At 32.6% G+C, this 25,140-nt stretch overlaps 1 protein-coding gene across 1 annotated transcript in view; it reads left to right on the top strand.

Annotated features, from left to right (window-relative positions):
• Window positions 1-23,925, top strand: part of LOC111047724 (heparan-sulfate 6-O-sulfotransferase 1) — a 32,180-nt gene extending 8,255 nt beyond the window's left edge. The window contains exons 2-5 of the mRNA XM_039440267.1: window positions 7,148-7,363; window positions 10,756-10,903; window positions 14,351-14,532; window positions 17,111-23,925. Coding sequence (XP_039296201.1) covers window positions 7,148-7,363; window positions 10,756-10,903; window positions 14,351-14,532; window positions 17,111-17,252 — 688 coding nt within the window. The 3' untranslated portion in view covers window positions 17,253-23,925. The remainder of the gene's footprint in view (window positions 1-7,147; window positions 7,364-10,755; window positions 10,904-14,350; window positions 14,533-17,110) is intronic.
• Window positions 23,926-25,140: the final 1,215 nt, after the last annotated feature.

Genomic DNA, 25,140 nt, shown 5'->3' with positions numbered 1-25,140 from the left:
TCCTCCTCTTCATTCTACTTCTTCGTCTTCTTCTTTTTCTCCTACTCCTCTACATTCTTCTTCTTTTCCTCTTCATGAATTTCACCTTCTCTTCCCTTCTCTTCATCCCGGGATCAAACCCTCTCAATGCCAAAATTTTTTTAACCAGATCACTCCCGTGTTATCGGATGGGCACGTTAAACTGTCGGTCCCGGCTGAAGTATGACAGTCGTAAGGCCCATTGACGGCTTAAATTATATATTCAGGCGGTGGGACCTTCCCGCGAGGGACTCCCCACCAACAAAAGCCATGCGAATTTACTTTTACCTTCTCTTCTTTCGGACTTCCTCAACCTATTTCTCCCTCGTCCTCTATTTATATTATTTTGTTCTTCTCAATCTCTCCATCTTCATCCTTTCACTCCTTTTTACATAAATTATGAAAATAAAATTCAATAAATTAGAGTAGAATAAATTCAATATGCAGAAAATATACCTACCACCCTCAATGAATCTACCTGGCATGAGTTATCTATAAATTTTATTTAGCTAGGTTTTCTTTATGAAATATACATCTAATATCTCTACTTTATTGTAAACTAGCAGGTAACCCGTGCTCCGCAAAGGTCTATTTTAAAACTTTACAAACTGAAAACCTGCCGTAAAATTGAAAATAAGTCTATAACCATCCTCGGTTAATTAAAAATTTTTATGCAAAATTTCAAGTTAATCAGTCCAGTAGTTCAGACGTGATGATGCGTCAAACATAATTTGCCATACCTTACGTGTATAAGCCAGTTCTTTCCTTTATTATAGTATAGATTAATATAACTATTAAATAAAAAGACTGAGAAATTGTAAAAACCACAGATTTTATTGAAATTTAGAAAGACCGGTTTCTTTATAAATTTCAATAAAATCTGTGGTTTTTGGCAATTTCTTAGTTTTTTTATTTAATATGAATAATTACCACAATATAAACTTCTCAACTACACAAAAAATAATATAACTACTATAGATTACAGTAGAAATTATTATAATTTACCATCCTAGATTAATTTTGATTCGTTGTTAAATCAATGTCTTCTTCATAGTTCATAGTGAACTAGAAAAATAATAACTTGTTCTGTTGTGTTGAAATACTGTAGAATAACTAAAATATAACTCCTATTGTTCTCAAACAAAAGAATAAGTTGATCGTATTACTTCATCTTCAACTATTTATCCAACAATAATTCATTGTCAATTCTTATACCTGCTTGCTGTATATGAATTCAATTGCGATGAACTAATCCAAAAGTAGGTCTGTGCTTGTTAAACAAATGACAAGATTTTTGCATTAGAAGCTTATCTAACACCTCAATATTTCTAGAATTATTCAAATTTGTTATTGAAAAGGTGATGTTAATTTGGGTTAGTGGGTTCTCACATAACTTTTACCAGTAATTTTGTATAGCTTTTCATTCGCTTTGAAATTGTGAACTCAAAATTTATGTTTATCTCACATTTTTCAATAAATTCTAAAAACAGTTCATGTTTCTTCATAAACTCTGTCACCAATCTCTTAGCATTCTTGTTTATGTAATGCTACTCCAAACTCTGACCTTTTATGATACCAATCGCTGTTAACTGAAAATTGTATTATTGTATTCGATGTTATTGTCCTGAACTAAATTTGTCCTGATATCTTCTTCCTTATGTCGTAAATAGTGTATTATTTATTGAATCGGTTCAAAGTTTTGTAATCACTTCATAGCACTTTGATTTGTCGGTTGTAAACTCCACATTCATTGCAGATAATTTTTATATTATGGTTTATAGTGTGTGAGGAATTTTGATTTCCCAGTTTTGAAATAGATTTCTATCGACCGTTGAAATATCTGTGGTCAATTGACATTGACAATGACGTTGATATTCATTTATTCTTTGATATTTCTTGTACCAAACGACAGCTATTTTACCTTTTTCTGAAATTGAAATGAAATTTATTTCTTTTTACAAAAGCATAGAAAAATACAATTTAAAGAACAGAAGTTAACCACACTAACCAGTATTCGTGGTCAACTTGCAAAAAAAAAATAAAATAATCAACAGTACTTAACAAATTGCTTTCTATTGTCTATTGAAATATGTTCGCTTGAACAGAAATCAAATTTTTATTATGTAAAGTTCAGTTACTAATAATTAGTCAACTTCTTACCAGCTTTAAATAACTGATTAAACATTGGTTGACAATTTATAGTTTGTTTATCGTTTATCATTGAAATTATTGGAGAAATAGGCTTACACCAAACTATTTATGTACTAAATTTAGTTAGGCTATATTTTTTAAAGTGAGGTTTAGTCTTCAATTGAACATATTTCCCATGCTAAAAATTTAGAATTTGAATAGATTAGATATAAAATTAAGGAAAATTGTTCTGTCAAACGAGAGTAATCATCATACTCTAAAAAATTAAATATCGTCTATATTATGATTATTAAGAATATTATGATTTTCCTTCTTTCTATTTTCCATGTAATGTTTTCTATATACCCTGTTTACACTGAATGAATCGCTGTATCTATAAATGAGAAAGTATCATAGTTATATAGTATAAGATACTCGAGAGAATTTTTCATTTTGTTTCGATTCTTCGTTTTATTATTTTCTACTCTGTTTTATATATTTGCTTCTGTGCTACCTCAATTTAAATCAGGTTGAGCGTATGATAAACTTATCTCTTACTCCCACTGGCGAACGAGAGTCATTTTATGCCAGTGGTTTTTTAACTTACGGTACCGTTTATTATTATTACATTTTGGTTGGATTGTGTCATCATGCTAAGCTTTATTTGATTTATGTATATGTATTTATGAGTGTGTGTAGAATATTATTTATAAGAACATTTATGTGAAATATGATTTGATTTACTCACATATAAGTAAGATGAACTGTATTGTGAACGTTTAGATTTGGAAAATGTAATTCTGAATTGAAATAATTTAACCAAAATTAAGGATCCATCTTATTTTAAATTATATTCAAGTATTTCTTAGCCTAGAAAGTTATTTTCCAGCAACAAAATTATCGAAAAGAATGTCAAGTTGTCAAAAGTTGTGGCGTAGAAAAGGGAAGTGAATTGAATGCTCTTCTAATTATAACAATTTTAATCAATAGAAATTTGAGGAAGAGAGCGAGGAAAAAGGATGTGACAGAGAAGAAAAATGAGAGACAGGGACTGTTCAATTGATTGACCAGGGGCAAACATTAGCAAGCAAGCCTCAAATCAGAACAATGTATTCTTTTTGCTACACTTTTTTATAATTAGTGTCCAAAAAGACACGCAACATAGGGATATCAGACTTTTATTTCATCAATATTGTATTAATCTCTAATATAATGAAAGGGAAGAATTGAAAGAAAGGAAAGAATACATGCACAGGATAGGAAATTCACGAATGATGACGCGTCATCACGTAGAACTACTGGACTGATTAACTTGAAATTTTGCATATAGATTCTTAATTCACCGAGGATGATTGTAGGCTTTTTTATTTCAGTGGATCAAGTTTTTAATTAGACCCTTGTGGAGCACGGGTTACCTGCTAGTAATACAATTAATAAAATATGCTTTGAAAAAATAAAAATGTCTCTAATATGAACAAATTTTAGTTGTAATTGAACAACACACATTAACTACCGTATATTATAACACATAATCTATACTTATAAAATTCTTATCTCACTGAATCACTGATCACGATTTCTGGAAAACTACTGGATGGATTGCAACAAAACTTGGAATATAGCTAGCTTCCTCATACGTCCTAGGTGCTCACTAAGAAATCTTTTGGCGATATTTCAACTCTAAGGGTGGTTTTTAAGGGTTTAAAGTTCGTCTTTTAGCATGTATATTCTTCTTCTCCCAATCTCTTAATTATAATTGAAATGTCCATATCATATGTTACTATAGAACTATAATCTAGAGAGAGTACATATTCGAAACAGTTGATAACTGGCGACCAACTAATAATTTTGTCAGGTTGGCATTAAGTTGAGATTATTTCATTAGGTTGGCACCAAGTTGAAGAATTAATTAAAATGCATTTATCGAGAACAAATTGATTGGGCACTGCTGCTTCAATCAGAGCTAGTCCTGGGATTATAGATAATTTTTATTTTTCATAAAACAAACTTTTATGGCTGGAGTTGCTTCTATCAATTGATCCTATTCTATCAAGACTAATTTTGTTTGTATATCCGATAGATCGCGAAAACTGCTCAAAGGGGTATTTTAAAAACTTCAGAAGTGTCCGTTGTGGAATCTGTTTGTAAAGAATGAGGAAATTCGGCCAAAATTTAACTTGGGCGAAAGAAAGGGGTTATTTATTAAAACGACCAAATAGCTGTTGTTGCTTTTCCTAATGTGAAAATATCTTGCATAGAAGTAAGGCGCTTTTCCCATGAATCAATTATTCCCAAACATTGATTGTTTTACCAAAGAAGATATAAGGTAGCTTTCGATAAAAATATTGGAGAATATGATTGTATAAGTTAACAGTTCGTTGACTGTCAGTATTCCTCATTAATAGCATCAATGCTCCCCTTTCAAACAATGCTGACACATTGATGTGAATCTTACTATAATCTGGTTACTTTAGATCAGATGAAGAAAATAATGTTGATAATCGCTACTGTTTCAATTTCAATCATGTTTGACATTTCTGCTTTTTGCACTGTTGCACTGTCTGTTGATTCATAATCTGGGGCCCGTTTCACAAAGGTACAAGTAGGTTACCAGTCTTGTTGCCAACCATGGTTTTGGAGAACAGCTGATTACTAGCGTTTCACAAAAGGAGAATTGTAAACTTGTAGTTACAATGAATTTCTACAAGTTTACAAGTGATTTGCTTGTTAAAAACAAGTGTTTCACAAAGATTTTCATTGTAGCCAACAATTTTTGTCGAAATTACTTGTTAGTAACTATGAAATTTCTGCCGGAGTGGAAAACTATGTAAAGGATTTACAAGTGATTATTAAAATGATTCTAAATATTCAATAAATATTTCTAATAATTGAAAATGCCCTATATTCCTCTATAATTCATTATTTTGGAAATATATGCATCAGGAGATTGAATTCAATAAATTTCCAAAATAGTTATTAATGTCTTACCTCATAGGCTATGTGTACTATAGTATATATACACAGTATAAATAGTATACCTACATTATATATAGTACATTTACTATATGTATACAGAGTACATATACTGTGTAAGTTACAAATTCAGCAATAAATGAAGAGACTACAAAAAACATGATATTGCCTTCAATTATTTTCAAAGTAATTATTGAAAAGTACAAGTAACCTTTATAAAGGATAAAAAAAGGAAATCATCATGAAAATATGTTATGTTTACTATTAAAGTACTTGTAGACTTGTAAAATTGTAAACTTGTAAATCATAAATTTTTGTGAAACGTGAGTACTTGTAAACTTGTAACTACAAGTACTTGTTCGTAACCATGGTTGGTAACAATACTTGTACCTTTGTGAAATAGGCCCCTGGACTAAATACCACGAGAGCCAATCAGAAAAGCCTTCTATTGAAAAACCCCTGCTCTGATTAATTCTCATGAAATTTAATCCTGATTGTAATTGAACATGCTTTTGTGCGTGCTACTGGGCCTGATATTTTCATGTTTCAAAATCAGCTAAAAACTAAATAAAAATAAACATAATAATCCATCAACTGCTCTTATTTCCTTTCATGATGTTATTACGACACAAGACAAACCTATTGATATTGATAGATCACAAGTAAATTCTAAAGTTGTCAATTTATATAGAAATTAAATTGAGTTACATGTTTACATCCAAATCTTCATCCCTAAGCTTTTGGTTAAAAGCTGAGATCAAAGAAAGAAATCATATAATAGTAGTCAATAATCAAAGCGATTGAATAAACTCTATTCAGATTTATGCAAATTCACATTAAAATGATCCACTTCAATATTTATGATTGTAGAGTTTAGGACATGTGAAATCAGCCACAATAAATGTTATACTATTATGAATGGACTTGTATGTATGAATGGACTTCCATGGAAGAAAGAATCAGTGGATTGGCTGCTTTTTACACTTTTGGATAAGTGAAATGAAAAGTAAGCGACAGGCTATGGCAAAAATTCCAGAATAAGCAAGAGATCCATGGATACCAGAGTCATCAAATTCCGAATCAACCTAGAGATCCCGGGTTCAAACCCTCTCATTACCAAAAGTATTTCAACCAGATCACTCCCGTGTTTTCGGATGGACACGTTAAACTGTCGGTCCAGGCTTAAGTATGACAGTCGTGAGGCCCATTGACGGCTTAAATTATATATTCAGGCGGTGGGACCTTCCCGCAAGGGACTACCCACCAACAAAAGCCATACGAATTTACTTTTTACTTCCAAATACATCATCATAAACTTGATACTTCTGTGAGTAATTTGATTTAGAATTGGTATGTGTGCAGCATTTTTAAAAATAAATATAACTGTTTAAATTGGCTCATTCTTTTTGAAACACACGGTATTATAACACATAATTATAAATTTTTCTTTAACCTTCACTGTGTACACCTAGGATTTTACATATACTCACACAGCACTATCTATCATACTTTTATTTGGTAATTGTGCTGTTTTTACACACGTCATATTTCAGTTAATGTGTTTCGACTCTTATTAAATTCTTTTGTAAAATATATTGTTTTTAAATGAAAATTTAAACTCTCTGTGATGCGTGATTTTTTCGGACAACCTCTGCAGATTTAGCTGGTGATAAAACATTCTGGTTTCATTGCATTAGTTCTAAGGAACTACTACATTCATTTTTTATGCATTCGGACAGTTTTGTAGATTCAGCTGTCGGGGAAAAATTATGGTTACATTTATTTATTGTACAAGATACTATAATCATAATATAATAATGACATTGGAGGAAAAACTAGGCTGAGCCTTTGCTATTTCTCTCCAAAAATTTTGATAAAAATTTAATGGGAAAAACTAGGCTGAGCCTGTGCTATTCTCCTCCAAAAATTGCATTACTTCTAAGGAAAATTCACAATTAATTGACCTATCTATCTATTTATTAATTTTATTTGATTAATTATTGATTTGTATTGTTTTGTTTGTCAGATACTTCTACATCACTCTGCTGCGTGAGCCGATCAGCCGCTACCTGAGTGAATTTCGGCATGTGCAGCGAGGCGCAACATGGCGCAACTCCCGGCACTGGTGCGGCGGCCGGCACGCCTCCGAGCAGGAGTTGCCCCCCTGCTACGAGGGGTCCACCTGGCAGGGGGTCACCCTCGACCAGTTCGCCGCCTGTCCACACAATTTGGCCGCCAATCGGTCAGTATACACTCATTTCATGGGGTTGCTAAGAATTACTATAGTCTGTGCAAACCTTAGTTTGCAGCCTTGCTGCATAATTATGGAGTACAGTGCTCCATATTACACAAAATCCAGAGAGCCCGTAAGCTATGTATTCATTTTATCATTCAGAATTAACTTACAAAAGATATGTGTGAAAGATAAAGAGCGAAAAAGAGCGTTTGCCTTTTTGATAGAATCAGCATAAAACCGGCAACTGGTTTGGGAAAGGAACCGTTTTGGGCTTTAAGCCTGTTGTCCTTCCCCAATCATTAATAGTTGAGAATGATGTACTGTATCTATCAATGTATAAATAAATGTGTGCTCCTATTGTTATGTTGAAATAACATTGGCCATAGAACCCTGTGCTGCAAACTTAGGTTTGCACGGACTATAGTACCCTTATTATATTTAACTTTAAGCACGACTAGTGAGGTCCACATTATAATGGCAGTGTTTGATTAACATTGGTGTTGCTATCCTTTTCCATCATTCCACAAAGCAGATGACGCTATCCTTTTCTACCTCCGCAACGTTGTCATATCGGTTTTTAACTATATAGAAATATAATTAATTAACAACATATTCTCAATTATGAAAATGCGTTAATAAATCATTGAAAAAATATAATTTCCTGTTGATAATAAAATATGATTCATTGTTTTTAACAGGAATGAACAACAGTTGATTAGATATGCCGGTATCAGCTTTCCTCTATAGAAAGAAGTGGCAAGGGACTTCTATTCGTTGGAGGAGTTTTTCACACATACTTTTTAATTGAGTGCCAAGTGTTATGAATATTTTACTGACGTTGCTGATGACTGTATGGTCCGATAAAAAAAGAATTAAATCTATTACCGAGAAGTAACAAAATGCTGTCCAGTTCTGGAAATTTGAAAAAAAATTCCCAAGTCGATAAGATTTGGAAGTGCCGAATTTTAACTGTGAAGCTTCTCTCATCGGCTTCCTCTCGTCAAGTTGATTGAGCAATGTGGGCCAAGAGTCGAGCAAAAGTGAAGAGAAACAGATTTCAACTATGTTTTGTTTATTGAAAGTCAGACAGAGAGATACCGCAGGCCCCAAAATGAGATAAACAGTTTTTATCTCAAGAAATGCCGACTACTTCAATCAGACGGCCGCTCAGCAGAAAATATTCATAATTGCAATAATTCTAATTGGGCTATATAGGAATAATAAATCTTTGAGCTATAATAATAATTAATCAAATAATAGAGATAAACTGTGAGTATTACAATGCGTGATAACCTTTTGATTATTCAAAAGTTCAAAATGTCACGCAAGAAAATAAAGATTTAATGATGTAATTTCGATAAAAATAATATAATAAGGATCTTGAACTTTGTTATCTCGAAGCATTGACCGAAAATCATTTTTAAAAGTGGCAGACAATATTGTGATTAATTTATTAAGGTCCAATTGCACAGTCATATGGTGTAACATCATACCTATGTTAGTTGCTTGTTGCTTCTTGCTTTTCAATCTTCGATTGATTTTACAGTGACTTTTCTCGCTAAGTCATGCCTTATTTGCAAAATTTCATGGGAGCTCTAATTTTTGTAATATAATTAGATGATTAGTCTGTGCAAACCTCACATTGCAGCATCGCTCTTATTACCGTACAGTAATGTCAGATTTTACAGAATCTTTATTGATTCTTTTTCACAAATGACAATGTATTGCCAGGTCTTGCAAGACCCATTGCATACTATGACAGTACATTATTTATTTATTTATTCACAATATCGCATCGGAAACAACAGGTAATTACCCAAATATGTTTCCATAACACAACGTACAGTATACAGTTCAATCAAAAAAAGATACTAAAACTAATGTTTGAAGAGAAAAAAAAATACTTAGAATGGAAACAGATGAAAATTTAACTTATTCAGAACAGATAATAGATATGTAGATGAGTAGATAACTACTTAACTTCACAGAACCCGGAAAACCTGTGAGCTAACTGTTTGAGAGAAAGACTGGAAAAGAGAGCCTAGAACTTTTTGAAAAAATCAGCATAAAAACGGCAACATTGTGATCCTATTGTTACATTGAAATGACATTGGCCATAAAGGTCAACTAAGGTTTGCACGGACTATAGTAATTTTCTTATTTTTTATATATTCCTCAATATGACAAAGTTTTAAACTATATTTTTATATTGAAAATTGATATTGATACTCGCTGTAAGCACTCAAACTTCTTTTAGCAGGCAGCGCCTAAAGATAGGCGCACACAGATCGTCATCGGACGGACGGCACGGATCGGACGATTAGATTTGATGCGTCGTATAGGCATGCGCACTCCAATTGAAAACATCAAATCTAATCGTCCGATCCGTCCGATGCGTGCCGTCCGTCCGATGACGATCTGTGTGCGCCTACCTTAATATGTTATTCTGATGGACAAAGCTACTTTTTTTTATATATGAGGATTGATTATTATTTTGCTCAACGTTGTGTTAAAGATTATTATTTCTATTATTATGGCGAAATTGAATTCGAACTGATTCATTAAATAGATATCTTATTTGATCCATGAAACATCTGTAGATGCATTCATGCATAAGATTTCGTCGAAAGATTAGAACACATGCATAATAGAGTCTACTCGTAATCTATCACAAGGTAATATAAAATCCCTTCTACCTTTTATGGTGAACTAGGTTATCTAGGTATATCTGTAATATTATAATTGTCATATTTTTATAAATATCTTCTCTTATTCCTCAATATAGCAAAGTCCCAGCTAAGGCCCTGTGCACAAAAGCCGGTTAAATTTTAAGCGTGTTTAACTTTACGAGAACCAATCATAGAAGGCGTTTTTGAAAAGACGGCTTCTCTGATTGATTCTCGTGGAATCAATCACGGTTAAAATTTTACTGGCTTTTGTACAACCGGCACTAAATAATATAACTTTATCCTATTATATTAAGCGAGCAATTTCTGTATATCTGTTTATATTTTTATATTTGGTTATTTATGTTCTACGGATCTCGAAAACGGCTCTAACGATTTTCACGAAATTTGGAACTTAGTAGGTTTATGATATAAAAATTCGATTGCACTAGGTCTCATCCTTGGGAAAACTCGCTGAACGACATTAAAAGGATAATTATTCATCCTTGGCTGAAACAGCTGAGACTCTCGTCGTCTGTGGATAGTAGAAAGTGAGCGAATGATTCTGTGGAAAATCAAAATATCGCATTTCCGAAATTCATAAGCTGACGTATAGCCAGCTGTAAAATACGATCATTTACGAAAATTGTGTTCTGTTTATCAATTAGTAAATAACGAGCGAAGCTCGGTGCTCCGATATTTAGTTATTTATATGAGTATTATGTGTTGTAGGCAAACACGTATGATGGCTGATTTGGCGTTGGTTGGGTGCTACAACACATCTTACATGCAGCCGGCTGAGAGGAACCGGGTCATGTTGGCAAGTGCCAAACGCAATCTAGCTTCGATGGCGTTTTTCGCGCTCACTGAACACCAGAAGGTAATTTCAAAAACAATCTAGAATCCAAATGAAACCAAACAAGAAATTCACAATTGAAAAGATTGAAAAAATCGTTTACTTGTCAATTTGTTTACAATATTTTTTGCTTGTGTCTTAGGCCTACCATACACGTTTCGATCGGTCTTAAGGCCCGGACTCTTCAGTCCCGGTCTTAAGATCGGGCCTCAATGGCGGTCTCCCCACTCACGTACCGTTCGGCCTTGGGGCCGTTGCGTATCCAGTACCGTATCCAGTAGCGCGGTAGCTCTATTAAATACAGAACGTTTGAAAAAATTCAGCAACTGCATGCAACATGATTATAAATAGTGAAAATGACAACCTCGCCTCGAATAATCCAAGCAGTGTTTCATTACAGCCTTTCTAGAGGCAATCAGCTGCTTGCGTTTGAAATAATTTAGTCAAATATTTTGTAAATTACCAGCCTTTAGCATACAATTTGGTACACAATACATACCATGCAGACGCTCTCCTAACTTTAAAATTCCTTGGAGACCAAAATACGACCTTCCGACTACTTTTGACAATTGAAAATAATTTCAAAATAATTCTGTGAAACTTTCTTGCTTTCACCACCCACTTATCTTTCAAAACAAAAAAGTTTCAAGCATGACGAAAATTTAATGTTTTCTGCTCGAAATGTATCGACGTTGACGAACATAATCATTAATTAAAAAATTATTATGTATCGGATAAAAATCATCCAGACACCAATAGAAAGGAGACATTCTCTCCGTTAATTTGATATAAAATTGTTACACATTACAATGCCCCATGATTCTGGGAGAAGTTATATTCAAAAGAAAAACAAATCTTTGCGATGTTATCAATTTTATCATAAAAGTTGAATTTCCTTCAATCCTTCAACCCTGACACTTTTTTAGCACTACTAGGACAGGACTAGACAGGTATTACACAGTAATATTTCTATTATCTTAGTTGATCATATCATTATTACCATATTTGAACAGAGAGGAAAATACGAAATCTAATTTTTATCTCATTTCATGTGATCAACTACAACTATGATAATAGAAATATTATAATATGAAAATAGGAATATGATAATCATATATTATCATATCAGCCTCAGCAGATAATTTATTCAGCCGAATGTGATGCCACACTCCAAAAACACCACACTACTACACACACACTGACCTGACACCCTACTGCTTGGGGGATGTGTTGATTCCTCAACTATTCCGCTCACTCTGAAGTGAAACTAGGGGATGATCAGTGCAGTATTCCTTTCCTGAAAAACCCGGTTTTTATTGTGACTTAACTTTCGCCTACTCACACTGAGGCACAACTGGGGATGAAAAATGAATATCGACTCTCTTAAAAATCTATTTTTTGTGAAATCGATTTCTTTTTTTCGATAATCGATTTTTAGAATAATAATTTTGCTATCCATAACACGTGCAAAACATGTTGACCAAGGGTATAATTGATTATTCAAGAAATCGATTTTAAGAATGATTTTGCTATCCATAATACGTGCAAAACGTGATGACCGAGGGTAGAAAATATGGCAGAGGGAGAAGAGCGGGTTAGCCTTAAGACGAAACCAGGTTTCCCCATTCACGTTCAGTTCCGTCTCAAGAGCAATTAAAATTAATCCGTCTTGAGGCCGGGCCTCACTTGATTCCAGTGCGGCCGAAATCCGGCCTTGAGATCACTTTTTGTCTTGAGGCCACACCATACACGTTTCGATCGGCCTTAAGACCCGGGATGAAGAGTCCGGGCCTTAAGACCGATCGAAACGTATATGATAGGCCTTATTCTCTCTTTTTCCTTCTCTCTCGCCCCCATTCTTTACCTTTCTCACTCCTTTCCACTCCTTACTTTTATGCCAGTGAACCTGCTACCAGGCTGTCAGTTTGAAGTGAATTTCTTCATAGGTGGACTCCGAACCACCGAACTGGAAACTTGCAGTATTGCAAGCCACTTATTTGAGGTCGCCTCAACAACATACACCCATACATACAACGGGAGAACCAAAGGCTTGTCTATTATCAAATTCAAATATTCTTATTCCTCAAAAAGCATTAAGTGTGTCGCCCATTAAATGACGTCAATGAATCTAAAACCAGCCTGGGGTAGTTCACCAAACAACCGCCGCTCTAGCGCTAGCTGGCAACTCTGGGTTCACCAACCTTCCGCCATGCGCTAACTGGGGCTACAGTAGCGTCAACTCGAGGTCATTCGGCCATCGCCGTGTCTATAGTGAGGTCCACGTTATAATGGCAGTGTGTGATTTACAATGTTGTTGCTATCCTTGTCTATTGTTCAACAAAGCAGATGGCGCTATCTCTTTCACGCATTGCGATGTTGCCACATCGTTTATCAACAATGTAGAAATTCAACTAATTGACAAAATATTTTATCTCAATCATGAAAATGTATTATTACATCTTTAAAAAATATATATTGTCTTGACAAATAAAATATGATTAACTATTTTCAGCGATAATGAACAGTTAAAATTTATCAGATAACCAGTATCAGCTGTTTGGGTGGCAAGACTGAGATCTGGCAACCCTTTTCTCCTATCTTCCTACACTGCCATTATAACATGGACCTCACTATAGAAATAGATCCTATGTTGCCACATTGAAGCAGCTGTCGCGGTGTTGCCAAATTTCAGCCTCTATCTCCTCAAAACAAAGTTTCTACATTTCTTGCAGGCTGGTCAGTATTTACAAGTATACCCAGGTCCATAGTAGAGATTATGATGAAGGGGATTGGGGAAGGTTAGTGAGGGTTTGAGTTGGATTTTATTATACCCCAAACCATCCAGAAAAATCTGACATCGAAATCAACGAAAATCATCCCCTATTTTTTGTAAACTGCGAAATCTTGGGGAAGTTTTTTGGAATTTTTTTTATTATTGATTTTTTTAGTAGACAGAATGCTGGTTACAGTGGAATGGACTTTTCACGATTTTTCTCTTTTTTGGGGTTGAAATTTAGGGGTAAAAAAATGAAATCCTTTGTTGTTGAGATATCAGAAAAATTCTTTTTGTCTACTCTTTGAAAAAGATTGTTTTATCTTCTCTCTTTCCACATTTGTCTTTATAATAATGTAATTATTTGAGTATTTTAACTGAGTAAATGGTTTTGCTTTCTTTTATCATTCTTCTTTATAAGAATGTAATTAATTTGATTATCTTAACTGTGTAGATGCTTTTTGCTTTCTTTTTTCTTTTTACTATAATTTCATAATGTAGATAAGTTGATTTGTTGTTTCAGTTACTTGTGTAAATAAAGCTCTCCATGGATTTCTGTGAGCCTTTGTATGTAATGAAAATGAATAAATAAACTAGTATTTAGTATTAATATTAGTACGCCAATAAATAACTAAATCGAACTAATAAATAATTATATTAAACCAATAGATAATGAATTGTGTTTGTGTTGATTTCAGGTTGGTCAGTACGTTTTTGAGGAGACGTTCAACCTTCGGTTTGCTGTACCTTTCGAACAGCACAACGCCACCTATTCCAGCCTCACTCTGTCCACGTTGCGACCTGACCAGGTGCAGACTATACGAAAGCTCAATGCCCTCGATCTCGAGCTCTACTACTTCGCTCTAAAGCTCATGAACAGGTAAGTTTGGATCTACCAGCCCTTCTTCAATTGAAAACAACTACAAAAATCAGTAAAAACGTAAATCTGTGTGGCTTTTTACTTTCCTTGCCCTATTACCATAGGTAAGGAAAGTATTGCTTTCCGAAAAAAATTAAGGTACCCCAATTTCTGAATTTCTATACATTTCAAGGTCCCCTGAGTCCGAAAAAAGTGGTCTTTGGGTATTGGTCTGTATGTATGTATGTATGTGTGTGTGTGTGTGTGTGTGTGTGTGTGTGTGTGGTGTGTGTGTGTGTGTGTGTGTATGAGTGTATGTGCGTCTGTGTACACGATATCTCATCTCCCCTTCAACGGAATGACTTGAAAGTAACTTAAGGCCCTTAAAATATAAGGATCCGACACGAACAATTTCAATCAAATACAATTCAAGATGGCGGCTAAAATTAAGAAAATGTTGTCAAAAACAGGGGTTTTCACGATTTTATCAAAACGGCTCCAACGATTTTGATTAAATTTATAGCTAAAATAGTCATTGATAAGCTCTATCAACTGCCACAAGTCCCATGTCTGTAAAAATTTCAGGAGCTCCGCCCCATCTATGCAAAGTTTGATTTTAGATTCCCAATTATCAGGCTTCAGATACAATTTAAACAAAAAATTTCAAGTGGAAAAGATTCAGCATAAAGGTTCGAACCCACTAGAACGTATCATACCATGACCGTGCCCGTACCGACACATGCAAAAAAATATTCTTTGCATCATTTGATATGTAATGCACCCATTAGACCGTTCCGTCACCGGCCAAGCACGGAGCGTGCCATGCACGTCCAGGTCAACATTTGTCAGCCAGTATATTTTGTCTGTGACGGAACGCTCCTTGCATGGCACGTGACGCCTGCAAACCCCGTTGTAACCGCGTATGCACCGCGTTGGTAACCAGTTCACCGCTACATTCTCTTGCTAACTGACGCGTTCCCAACAACTTCTGACCGGGCATCATACGCGTATCATACGCGTATCATACCCGTATCATACGCGTACCATACGCGTAATGTACTGGCATAGACCGCTGTTGATCCGGTGTAGTGGGCATAGATGTTATTTTACGTGCCTGGCATGGTCTGACACGGTCCGTGTCTGATACGTTCTAGTGGGTTCGAACCTTAAAAATCTCTACAATTAATGTTCAGTAGCATTTTCACCTAAAATTGAAAATAAGCTCGAAATTCGAGAAAATTGCAAACTGTTGGCAACTGTTGATTCTATTAAATCATTCACTATTAAGAGATAGCAGACTTTGTGTGTCTGCAGCGCTATTGTCCTGTCACCAGCTGGCTCAGATCTTAGAAAAGTAGACCAAAGATGCGCCTGCCTAAGGTTTTAATTAACTTATTCAGTACATGTCATGCATTTTCCATGAAAAGGTATTTGATAGTTTTTTGATAGTAGCTCTCATCGAATTTCCTTCTAGTTGTTCTCCCTGTAGTCAATATTTGCAGTAGCAGAAGTCTTTGGGGTGGTTTACAGCATTCAACTATGGTTTTTCGTTTAATAATAATATTATTTTACCATGAAAATAAGTCTGTGTTTAGGTAGTCTTTTCAGGTGTCCATGTAATGTAAACAGAAATGTTTCGATTTTTCTTCCGTGGTCTTTTTTCAATTTTCTCAGGCTTGTAGATGAAATTCTCTTCAATAATATGTATCATCCCACTATGTTATACATTCTCCTCCGATTTTAGAAACAGTTTTAGGGCCGGTTTTCTAACTCGGTATTTAGCTAAGTTCTTGACTTTAAACAGCTGGAGTCAGAAAAAAAGCTTTCCGAAACGGTGCGTAGTCATGGTTTTTATGATAATCTTTATTTTCTAATTTCTATAATTGGAAACGTTTTTCCTTGACGAAATGAAGCATTCCTAAATAATTCAAAATAGCTGAAACTACATTATTTTCTATTTATTTTATTTTGTGTTTATCTAGTTTCTCGAAATTTAATTTAGACGTGGACTACGACTACGCCCCGTTTCGGAAAGCCAATTTTCTGACTCCAGCTGTTTAAAGTCTAGGACTTAGCTAAATCCCGAGCTCGGAAACCGGCCCTTAGTGTTGATTTGAGTGTGAAATCTTCAATTTTGCAACAACAGACCAATCGAAATACTAAGGGAATGTTTGTGCTTTTCGTATTTTTCTAGCTTCTATCTTCTATAGGATTATCATTCTGACGAGACGCATAGTTTCTGAGATTCAAATTTATTTCTCAAAAAACAGATATAAGCCAAAACTACTAATGAGATCTATAATCCATCCCTACCCCTTTAGCAAAGTGGGGAGTGGTGGGTACTTTTGATATGTTCACCTCCTAATTGTCCCCAACAGAGCTGCGAAAATGAAAATTGTGCTCCAATCATTTCTCTCTATAACCTTTTCTTGACTAGACTTATAATCAGTATTAATAATGATACACAAAATGATAAAATATAAAAATATTCTGATATAACCTTTTCTTGGCTAGACTGTGATGATCAGTATTAATTATGATACATGAAATGATGAACTGTAATAGTATTCTGATTTACGGTATATTTTTGTGTGAACAGGAGATTTGAAAAGCTAAAGGCTCGAGATCCGCATTTTGCGGAGAGATTTTCGCATCTGGGAGAACTGCCGGGCAGAGGGGCCTCAGAGTTCAACTGGGACCAATTCGTTGAGGACACCACGTTAAGCGCCAAAAATACCTGAGTCTTCATTTTTCTCAACCATTTTACCGCTTTTATTACCACGACGCGAGATAGAGATTCTAGATTTTAAGCAGCTAGAGAAAGTATTCAAGTATTTTCGAATGATCCTTTCTAGTTTTAGATTTCATCCAGCTAGAAAAGATTCTAGTATGTGTGAATGGTTTTATTAAAGATGCTTGAAATTGTCACAAACATTAAATAAATATTTGTGTCAATTTCAAGACATTTTATTCTATGCTAGGACGCGTATATGAGTACGCATCAGTGATAGATAGATTTGTATTTCAAGAGAGAAATCTGGCATTTTATTTTATTGATTTGGAAAAAATGTCTTCTCACAGTTAATATTGCTATGTGTATTTCTGAAGTGCAAATAATGAAGTTTGCATTTATTTTACTTTTGTAGTGGACAAACTTATTATCACAAGCTGAAATGTGTAGGCTATTCAATGCAATTCAAAAAGTTATCTTTATTTACTCCTTATAGAAAACAGAATAATTTAATTTACTTGCCAACTGTTATGGTCAAACTTATTATCATAGGATGTAATGAGATGTAATTCAATGCAATTCAAACCGTTATTTATTCCACACAAAAAAATAAAACAATATAATTTACAATCTATCAGTTTAACATAACTCTTAAATAAGAATAATATTTTAAAATAAAACATAAGTATAGATAGCAGATTAAAATAAATCAAATTGAAAATGAGTCCTCAATATAATTTGTACATTAACCTTCAAAATTAAAGTAGGCTATAAATATTACAGTGAATAAAATCGTCATAAGAATAACTTTTTTTGAAAAAACAAAATTATAAATAACAGATAAATGAAATAGAAACATGAGCCCTGAATATAATTCATACATAGACTTTCAAAATTAAAGGAAGCTATAATACAGTGAAAAAAATCTTAATAAAAAACTTTCTAATCATGATAGGAATTCTTTAACTCATAAGGGTTGAAATTGAGGGAAGACTCGTGAACCGACAGTGTTTTTATTCAGGAATGATCTTTACATGGGTTTCATATCATTAAAGTAAAAATAATTATTTATTATTAGGTAATATATTTTGAAACTGATCAACAATAATTGTTTTTCAATAGCAGGAAAGAAACAAAACGCTTTCAGCCTAAACTGCTACTATCTTCCAGATTTTAAAAACTTGGTGAAAAGTGAGTTCAATTGAAATTATCGTGATGATATGATTATAAATAATTGATTAATTGATGTTAAAAAAATACCATCTTGAGCCACTTTTCTATGGTATTTTGATTTATCAGACACGTTTTTACAGTAAAGGAGAAGGTAAATTAGGTAAAGTTGAAACACCCAAGGAATAACCTTATTTAAATTGTATTATTGAAATTATCTTTGAAATTGAAATCATCTTTATTCTTCTTCTTAGAAAGTATAAATAATACATAATATACATATACAAAACTTGAAGAAGGTTTCTCACATGGGCAAAGCCATATTGTAATTGAATATTTTATTATATCTATTTGTATTTGCAAATAAATTAATCTGAATCTAATTTCCAATAACTCACGCAATTTTTTGTATCAGGAACTATAGTAGTTCCAACGATAATATAATTCCTAGCAGTAGCAGGAACCAATTCAGTATGAAAGTGAGATTTATCAACGATTATTATTTCATACATGGTACCAGGTGGTATGTGAATCAGTGAATATGTCAGTGATTAATATATTTTGTTCAATAACTGAACAGAGTTTGACAAAAATTATTTGTAAGATAGTAAGTAATTTTTCACAGATACCTGGAGTGTTCTAGATTAAAAGAAAATAGATCTTATAAGATTCAATAATAATAATGCTGAGGGTGATGCCCACTTAAGCTCTTAGGCTTGTGCGTGGGTAATGAGAGAGGAATGATGATGAGAGATGACGACTACTTTTTAGGTAGTCGGGACCGATGGCTTATTGTCTCCTCCGAAAGACGATTTCTACTAGAAATCTGTTCTTTCTGATATTTCTACCATGAAAGTCCTTAGTTCTCAAAGCCCTTCAGGGTTCTTATAGTTGTCCTTTGAGATTTGGGTTTTGTCAGATGTTGTCAAGTATTCAAAACAAACGACATCAATAATTTGAGTCTAGGACGTAGTCGAGTGGATTAGATGCTGGCTTTGTAATCCAAAGGCCCGGGTTCGAATCCCAGCCCGGGCAAGATATTTTTCGCGGGCCACTCCCGTGTTTCGGATGGAAACGTTAAGCCGTCGGTCCCGGCTGCCTAAAAAGCAGTCGTTAGGTCATGTCAGAGGCCCTGAAATTGATCAGTTGCGACCTGAAAACTCTGACACCAGACCTGAGCCAGCCAGGTCACACGATATTATTATTGTTATTCTTTGAGTCTAGATTTTTTTATTCTTACCATCTTACATCAATCTAACTTGACGAATAATGTTATCATAATTTTTTATGAAATCCGTACAATATCACCGTGCTACACTAAGCTAGTCCTATCAGAGATCATCATAATGCTTATTGATTTTAGACAGTTGATCTAGGTTAACTGACTTATTATTTTTAGGTCAAGTCTGTCTTCCTGAACAATTAAATTATTGACAATATCCATTTTCTTTATTATATTAGGGACAATTAAGAATATAAGATGATACAACATTATTTGTTTGTATGTATGTAGACTACCAACAAGACTGTTCGGTGTTGACATTTGCATATCATATCCACGTTACTATCAATGGTTGCTTTGTGCTATGATTGAACAAAATATTTCTTCTATTATTTATTGAACAATTTTAAAGAGAGATTGTAATCTCAGTATGAAATTTCAGTGACTTCGTCTTAGAGAGTAGTTGAGTGTTTAAAAATGGAATCAAGTTTTAAACTCGTATTTTAAAGAAAACTGTTACAATTTTTCAAGGTATGATAATGAATCTCTCATGATAAAATACATTTTTAGACTTTAAATGTGCATAAACTTATGAAATTCTAGCTTTTATCCATTTGTCGGTTAAAATATTGGAAATAATGTATACTGTATTGAAATGCCCGTATGAAGTAGGCTAATTATATTTTTTCAAAAATATATATCCGCCAACAAGCTATTCTCTTTGAATAAGTCGGATTGGTTGTAGTTTGAAAATTTGGCTAGCTTTAAAATTTTAATATCATCAAATCATGGTTTTTAGCTTTCACTTTTTAGTTATCATAACAGAATTTGATAATAAAAAGAATATGATTTTTAGATCTAAACGAAATTCCCACTAAAATTCACTAAAAATTCCAATTATTAACAAAGTAATTTAAGATAAAAATTCATTTAAAAATAGAAATTGCATTTCTAAAATAGGTTAGCCTACATTCTTACATAACAATTATTTTGAAGCGATTTTGTGCTTCTCTAATGCAAGTTCCAAAATGCTTCATTTCATTTTGTTAGGCCATTGTAATTCAAATTACAATATTAATTGTAAGCAAATAATAAATTGATGAGAATTACAAATTTCATCAAGTCCAAAAGTAGGCGTTTTTTCTGACAATGTGAATCGTGTTAATAATTACAACAACGCACATTATTTGACAATTTTATTATGTTATTCTGTTTCTAGGTTGTTTATATTTTATTTCATTTCTAGGACGTTTCAATTTCAACTACTATTGCTTTCATGAACAATTTTTCTGAACTAGTGAACCTATTATTAGGTTTTAGAGTTACGTGAACTATTTCAGGTGTAGATCTTTAAGGAAATAATTTTTAATGTACGTATGATTGTATATAATGTAAAATATTGTAAATTTGTATAGATTTAAATGTTAGAATGTTTAACTGTATATTTAAAGCAAGTAAAATCCATTTGCGTGTAATAGAACAGACTGTCAGCAAACGCAAGCTTTTAAAACACTTGTAATCAAATGTACTAATTACATAATTATGTTGATGAGTGATCTGCCATTTGATAGTGTGTATTTAGACTTTACCAAATGAATGATGCTTGTAAATCTATTTTTGCTCACCCACTGTTGTAAAACTTGAGATATCATTGGAAGTTGATCATTTTTCTCCTATTGCAAATAAGAGATATCCATTCGCTAACAAAGAGGGCGGTATTTTCAATAATAGTAGATACTTTTGAGGTTTGGTTTTCAAATTCAAGGAGAAGAATAAATTCATTATATTAGTCTGCATCACACGTTCTTAAAACTTTCAAAATTGCCAAATCTGGTTTACAGTCATTTATTTTTAAAACTCACTATCATTTATTTGATTCAAAATGAATTATTATGTTTAGTTTAGGTTCAGCTTTAACCATAGAGAAAATTTAGCATTATCATGCTATGATAATCCAAGTTTGTTTCAACTGAGTACTCTTAAAATCAGCTTTGCAGTGTTTTTTCCTAACTACGAACTTAGGAAGAATAGACATTTTACATGACATAATAATTATTTTTCATTGTATAGATTCTATAAAAATAAGCAATAATCTGATTATTTCAGTGTTTCTTAAACTTGATACTTTTAACACTAATTCAATATCATCATTTATTATCTTGCTCTCGTTTAATCATTTAATATGATTATTATAATAATAAGTGCTAAATAATAATAATGTAGTATAATTTTGTAGTGTATCGTACTACTTGTCATTTCTTTGATCTTCTGAACAATAGAATATTGTGAATCTCTTGATTATATTGATTTTACTGATCACTAAGTGAAGCCAGAACAAAACCGCAAAATATCATCATTATAAAGTGTATGTTAATGTCAAATTTAAGATAATAATAATCTATAAGCTGTTTTGGTATAATTTTAGTTTCTAATCCTTTATTTTTTGTGAAGCGTTTATTTAAATCAGTTTTGAGCCCACCTAGATAATTTCAGTTTCAATCATGATTAGTCAGTTTCAATGCTGATCAAAACAGTATGAAAATTAATTTTCTGTTGGTAACTATGTTGTATTGCTAGTTGTATGATTTAGTTAATAGTAATTGTAGATAAAAATTATATTACTTTAATTGATCTCAGGAGGTTGATAGATTATTGAAAGTTTTATTTTATATCGATTTAACCCGGAATGAAAGGTAGAGCTGAATTCAATCTCATAACCAAATGTTTTATTATTTCAAAAATATTTGTAATCTCATTAGCGTAGCATTTAAAGCTTTACTATATGTTGCATCATCTGATTGTTGTTATTATAATAATTATTGAGAATAGATTTTTCATAAAAATAACCACTGATTATGATCTGTTATGGAAACAGTATACGTGTAGGTTTTACCAATTTTGTGTAAAATGTATGTAATTTTAATACGGAGTATCCAAGGGAACTCTGAATAACCTGATGCATTTTAAATCGTAATAATTATGCTTTTAAGATAGTTTTACATCAAATTGGTTTATGTAATTGTTAATTTGTAATTATAAATAACTTAGTATAGGCTACATACATGTTTATTTTTTGTTGTTTGGACATGATATTTTCAAGTGTTCTGATTTTTTCAGTTTTGTTATCATCTCATCTATCTTCTTCATAATATTTATAAAATTATACCCATTATAATTTTCCATGTTCGTCATTATATTTCATTAACATTTACTCAATATTGTGTCATACTCTCTAGTAGATTGTTATATTTTTGTAGCAATATAGTCTAGTGTGTTGATAATTCTCAATTTTCAACAGATAATTCATCACAATCATTTAGTTCAATTAATTATCATTCATTAATGAATATGAACGTTAGATGCCAAAGTCCTTCCATATTTTATGGTCAGAATGTTCTCTTACTACTCAATTACAATATAATTTTTAGTGTAATGTTCTAAGATTTCCTTGTAAATATTTCGTTCATGTTAATTCCAGAGGAATTCAATATCATTCATGTCTCAATTAGTTTTAGGTGCCATTTTCATTTTAAACTCTATAAAGCTCATAATCGTTTTTAACACTAATTTAAGATTGATTGATTCACTAAATATTTTAAAATAATTTTTGTCGACTAAATACGAAAATTTTGAGACAGAAAAACTCCAAACTAAATACTCCAATACGTAATTTAAGGTTTTAATATTTTTACATTCAATTTTAAACTTCTGATTCAGCTAACTCGTGATTTTGTTGATTATTTAAAATACTTTTTATATTTTACATTCATTAGTTACCAGTTAGCACATTATTCAATAATTGATACATATCAATTTTGGATGTAATATTAGGACCGTAATAATTGTATCAAGTAGCAACTAATAGAATATCAATAATTTATACAAATTATTTGTATATTTCATAGATAAGATCCACACCATTCTTTTTATTAATCTTCAGACGTACTGTATTTTCATATCATGTGCAGGACTGGAAATTATGAAATGATAATTTTAATACTTGGATAAAAAGAATTTTCATTTGCAAACAATGTATCTAAATAATAGTTTTCAGACGTGTATTCATGTATGTGATATGTTTAATACCAGTATTGTTTTTCAATATAAACAATCATTTGAATAATGTAAAAAATGAAGTAGTATACTTTTGGATGCTGAATTTTATAAATAAATTTGTTCTAATTGGAAATGTATTGAGTCCGTCGCTAATGTGCTGAAAATCTGCAATTTGACTGAAATACTATTTATTTAGTCTATTGTATTGTGAAAATAAAACATTTACCATACACAATGTGTTGCATTTTATTTTGAGTAAAACATCCTTATAAGTACTACATGTTGAACAATAGAAATAAAGAGTTTCTGGAAATTAGAAATCACAGAAAACAGTATCCCACTAGAAGAAAATTCTGGACTCTTCCAGGGTAGCAAGTTGTTACAGAGATGAGTAGACTAATCAAATAAATACTCACTCCTTCAACATTCAGAATTAGGAACATTTTTTGTCATCTTACAAATCAACCTCTTATAGTTTCCTGCTGCCCTGGTATATTCGGTCATAATTAATGTGATGATAGGTAGGTTTGACATCATGGGCTGAATATGACAGAGAAATTCTACCAGGGCAGCAGAATTCTAAAGGAGGTAGCCACACCAGAGTTGCTCATTTGCATATTAGAAATGACAGAAATTATACCAGGGTAGCAGAAATGTATAGGAGGTATATAGATATAATTCAATGAGTTGGAAACTACCGAAAATTATACCAGGGCAGCAGAATTCTAAAGGAGGTAGCCACACAGGAATTTCTCATTTCCATATTAGAAAAGATTGAAATTATACCAGGGCAGCAGAAAAGTATAGGAGGTATGGCCTACAGATATCATTCAATGACTAAAAACTATCGAAAATTATGCCAGGACAATAGAAAACTAGAGGAGGTACACATTATGTTGGATTAACATCACTCAAAAATTTCCATTTTCTTAGTATACATTCATTTATTTGGGAATGACATACTGTAATTATATTTACAGGCGCTCAATTTTTCTCTATAGTATGTCTTCAGAATAAAATTCAAACCAAGTCACAGTGAATGAATCGATAGAAAGAAACATTCAATCAAACCAATATTATTTTCAGAATAACAGAAAAAAATTAATTCTCCCACTATCTAGATCTATGGACTTCACAGAATCCATGCAATTATTGAAACATTTTATTTTGACAGCATCTGAAAGAATTATCAAAATAAAATTGAAAATTTATCACGTTATAGATAGCTGTAACCTGGTTTACACAAAGTCAGTTAGAAAGCAAGTAGCTTGATCCTAGTTACTTGTTTCTAACCAACTTTATAATTAGGGAAATGTTCGGTGTTGATAAAACTTGAGACTTAACATAGAAATTACATGTACTTCACACAATTTCAACAATTGATCGATCAATCTGCTGGTATTCACTGGTGAATCACATCAAACTCTCAGCATGGGAGGCATTTATGTTA

Source organism: Nilaparvata lugens, chromosome 13 (genome assembly GCF_014356525.2).
Source record: "Nilaparvata lugens isolate BPH chromosome 13, ASM1435652v1, whole genome shotgun sequence".
NCBI lineage: Eukaryota > Metazoa > Arthropoda > Insecta > Hemiptera > Delphacidae > Nilaparvata > Nilaparvata lugens.
The sequence above is the reverse complement of the archived record's forward strand: the minus strand, read 5'-3'. Positions and strand labels throughout refer to the sequence as shown.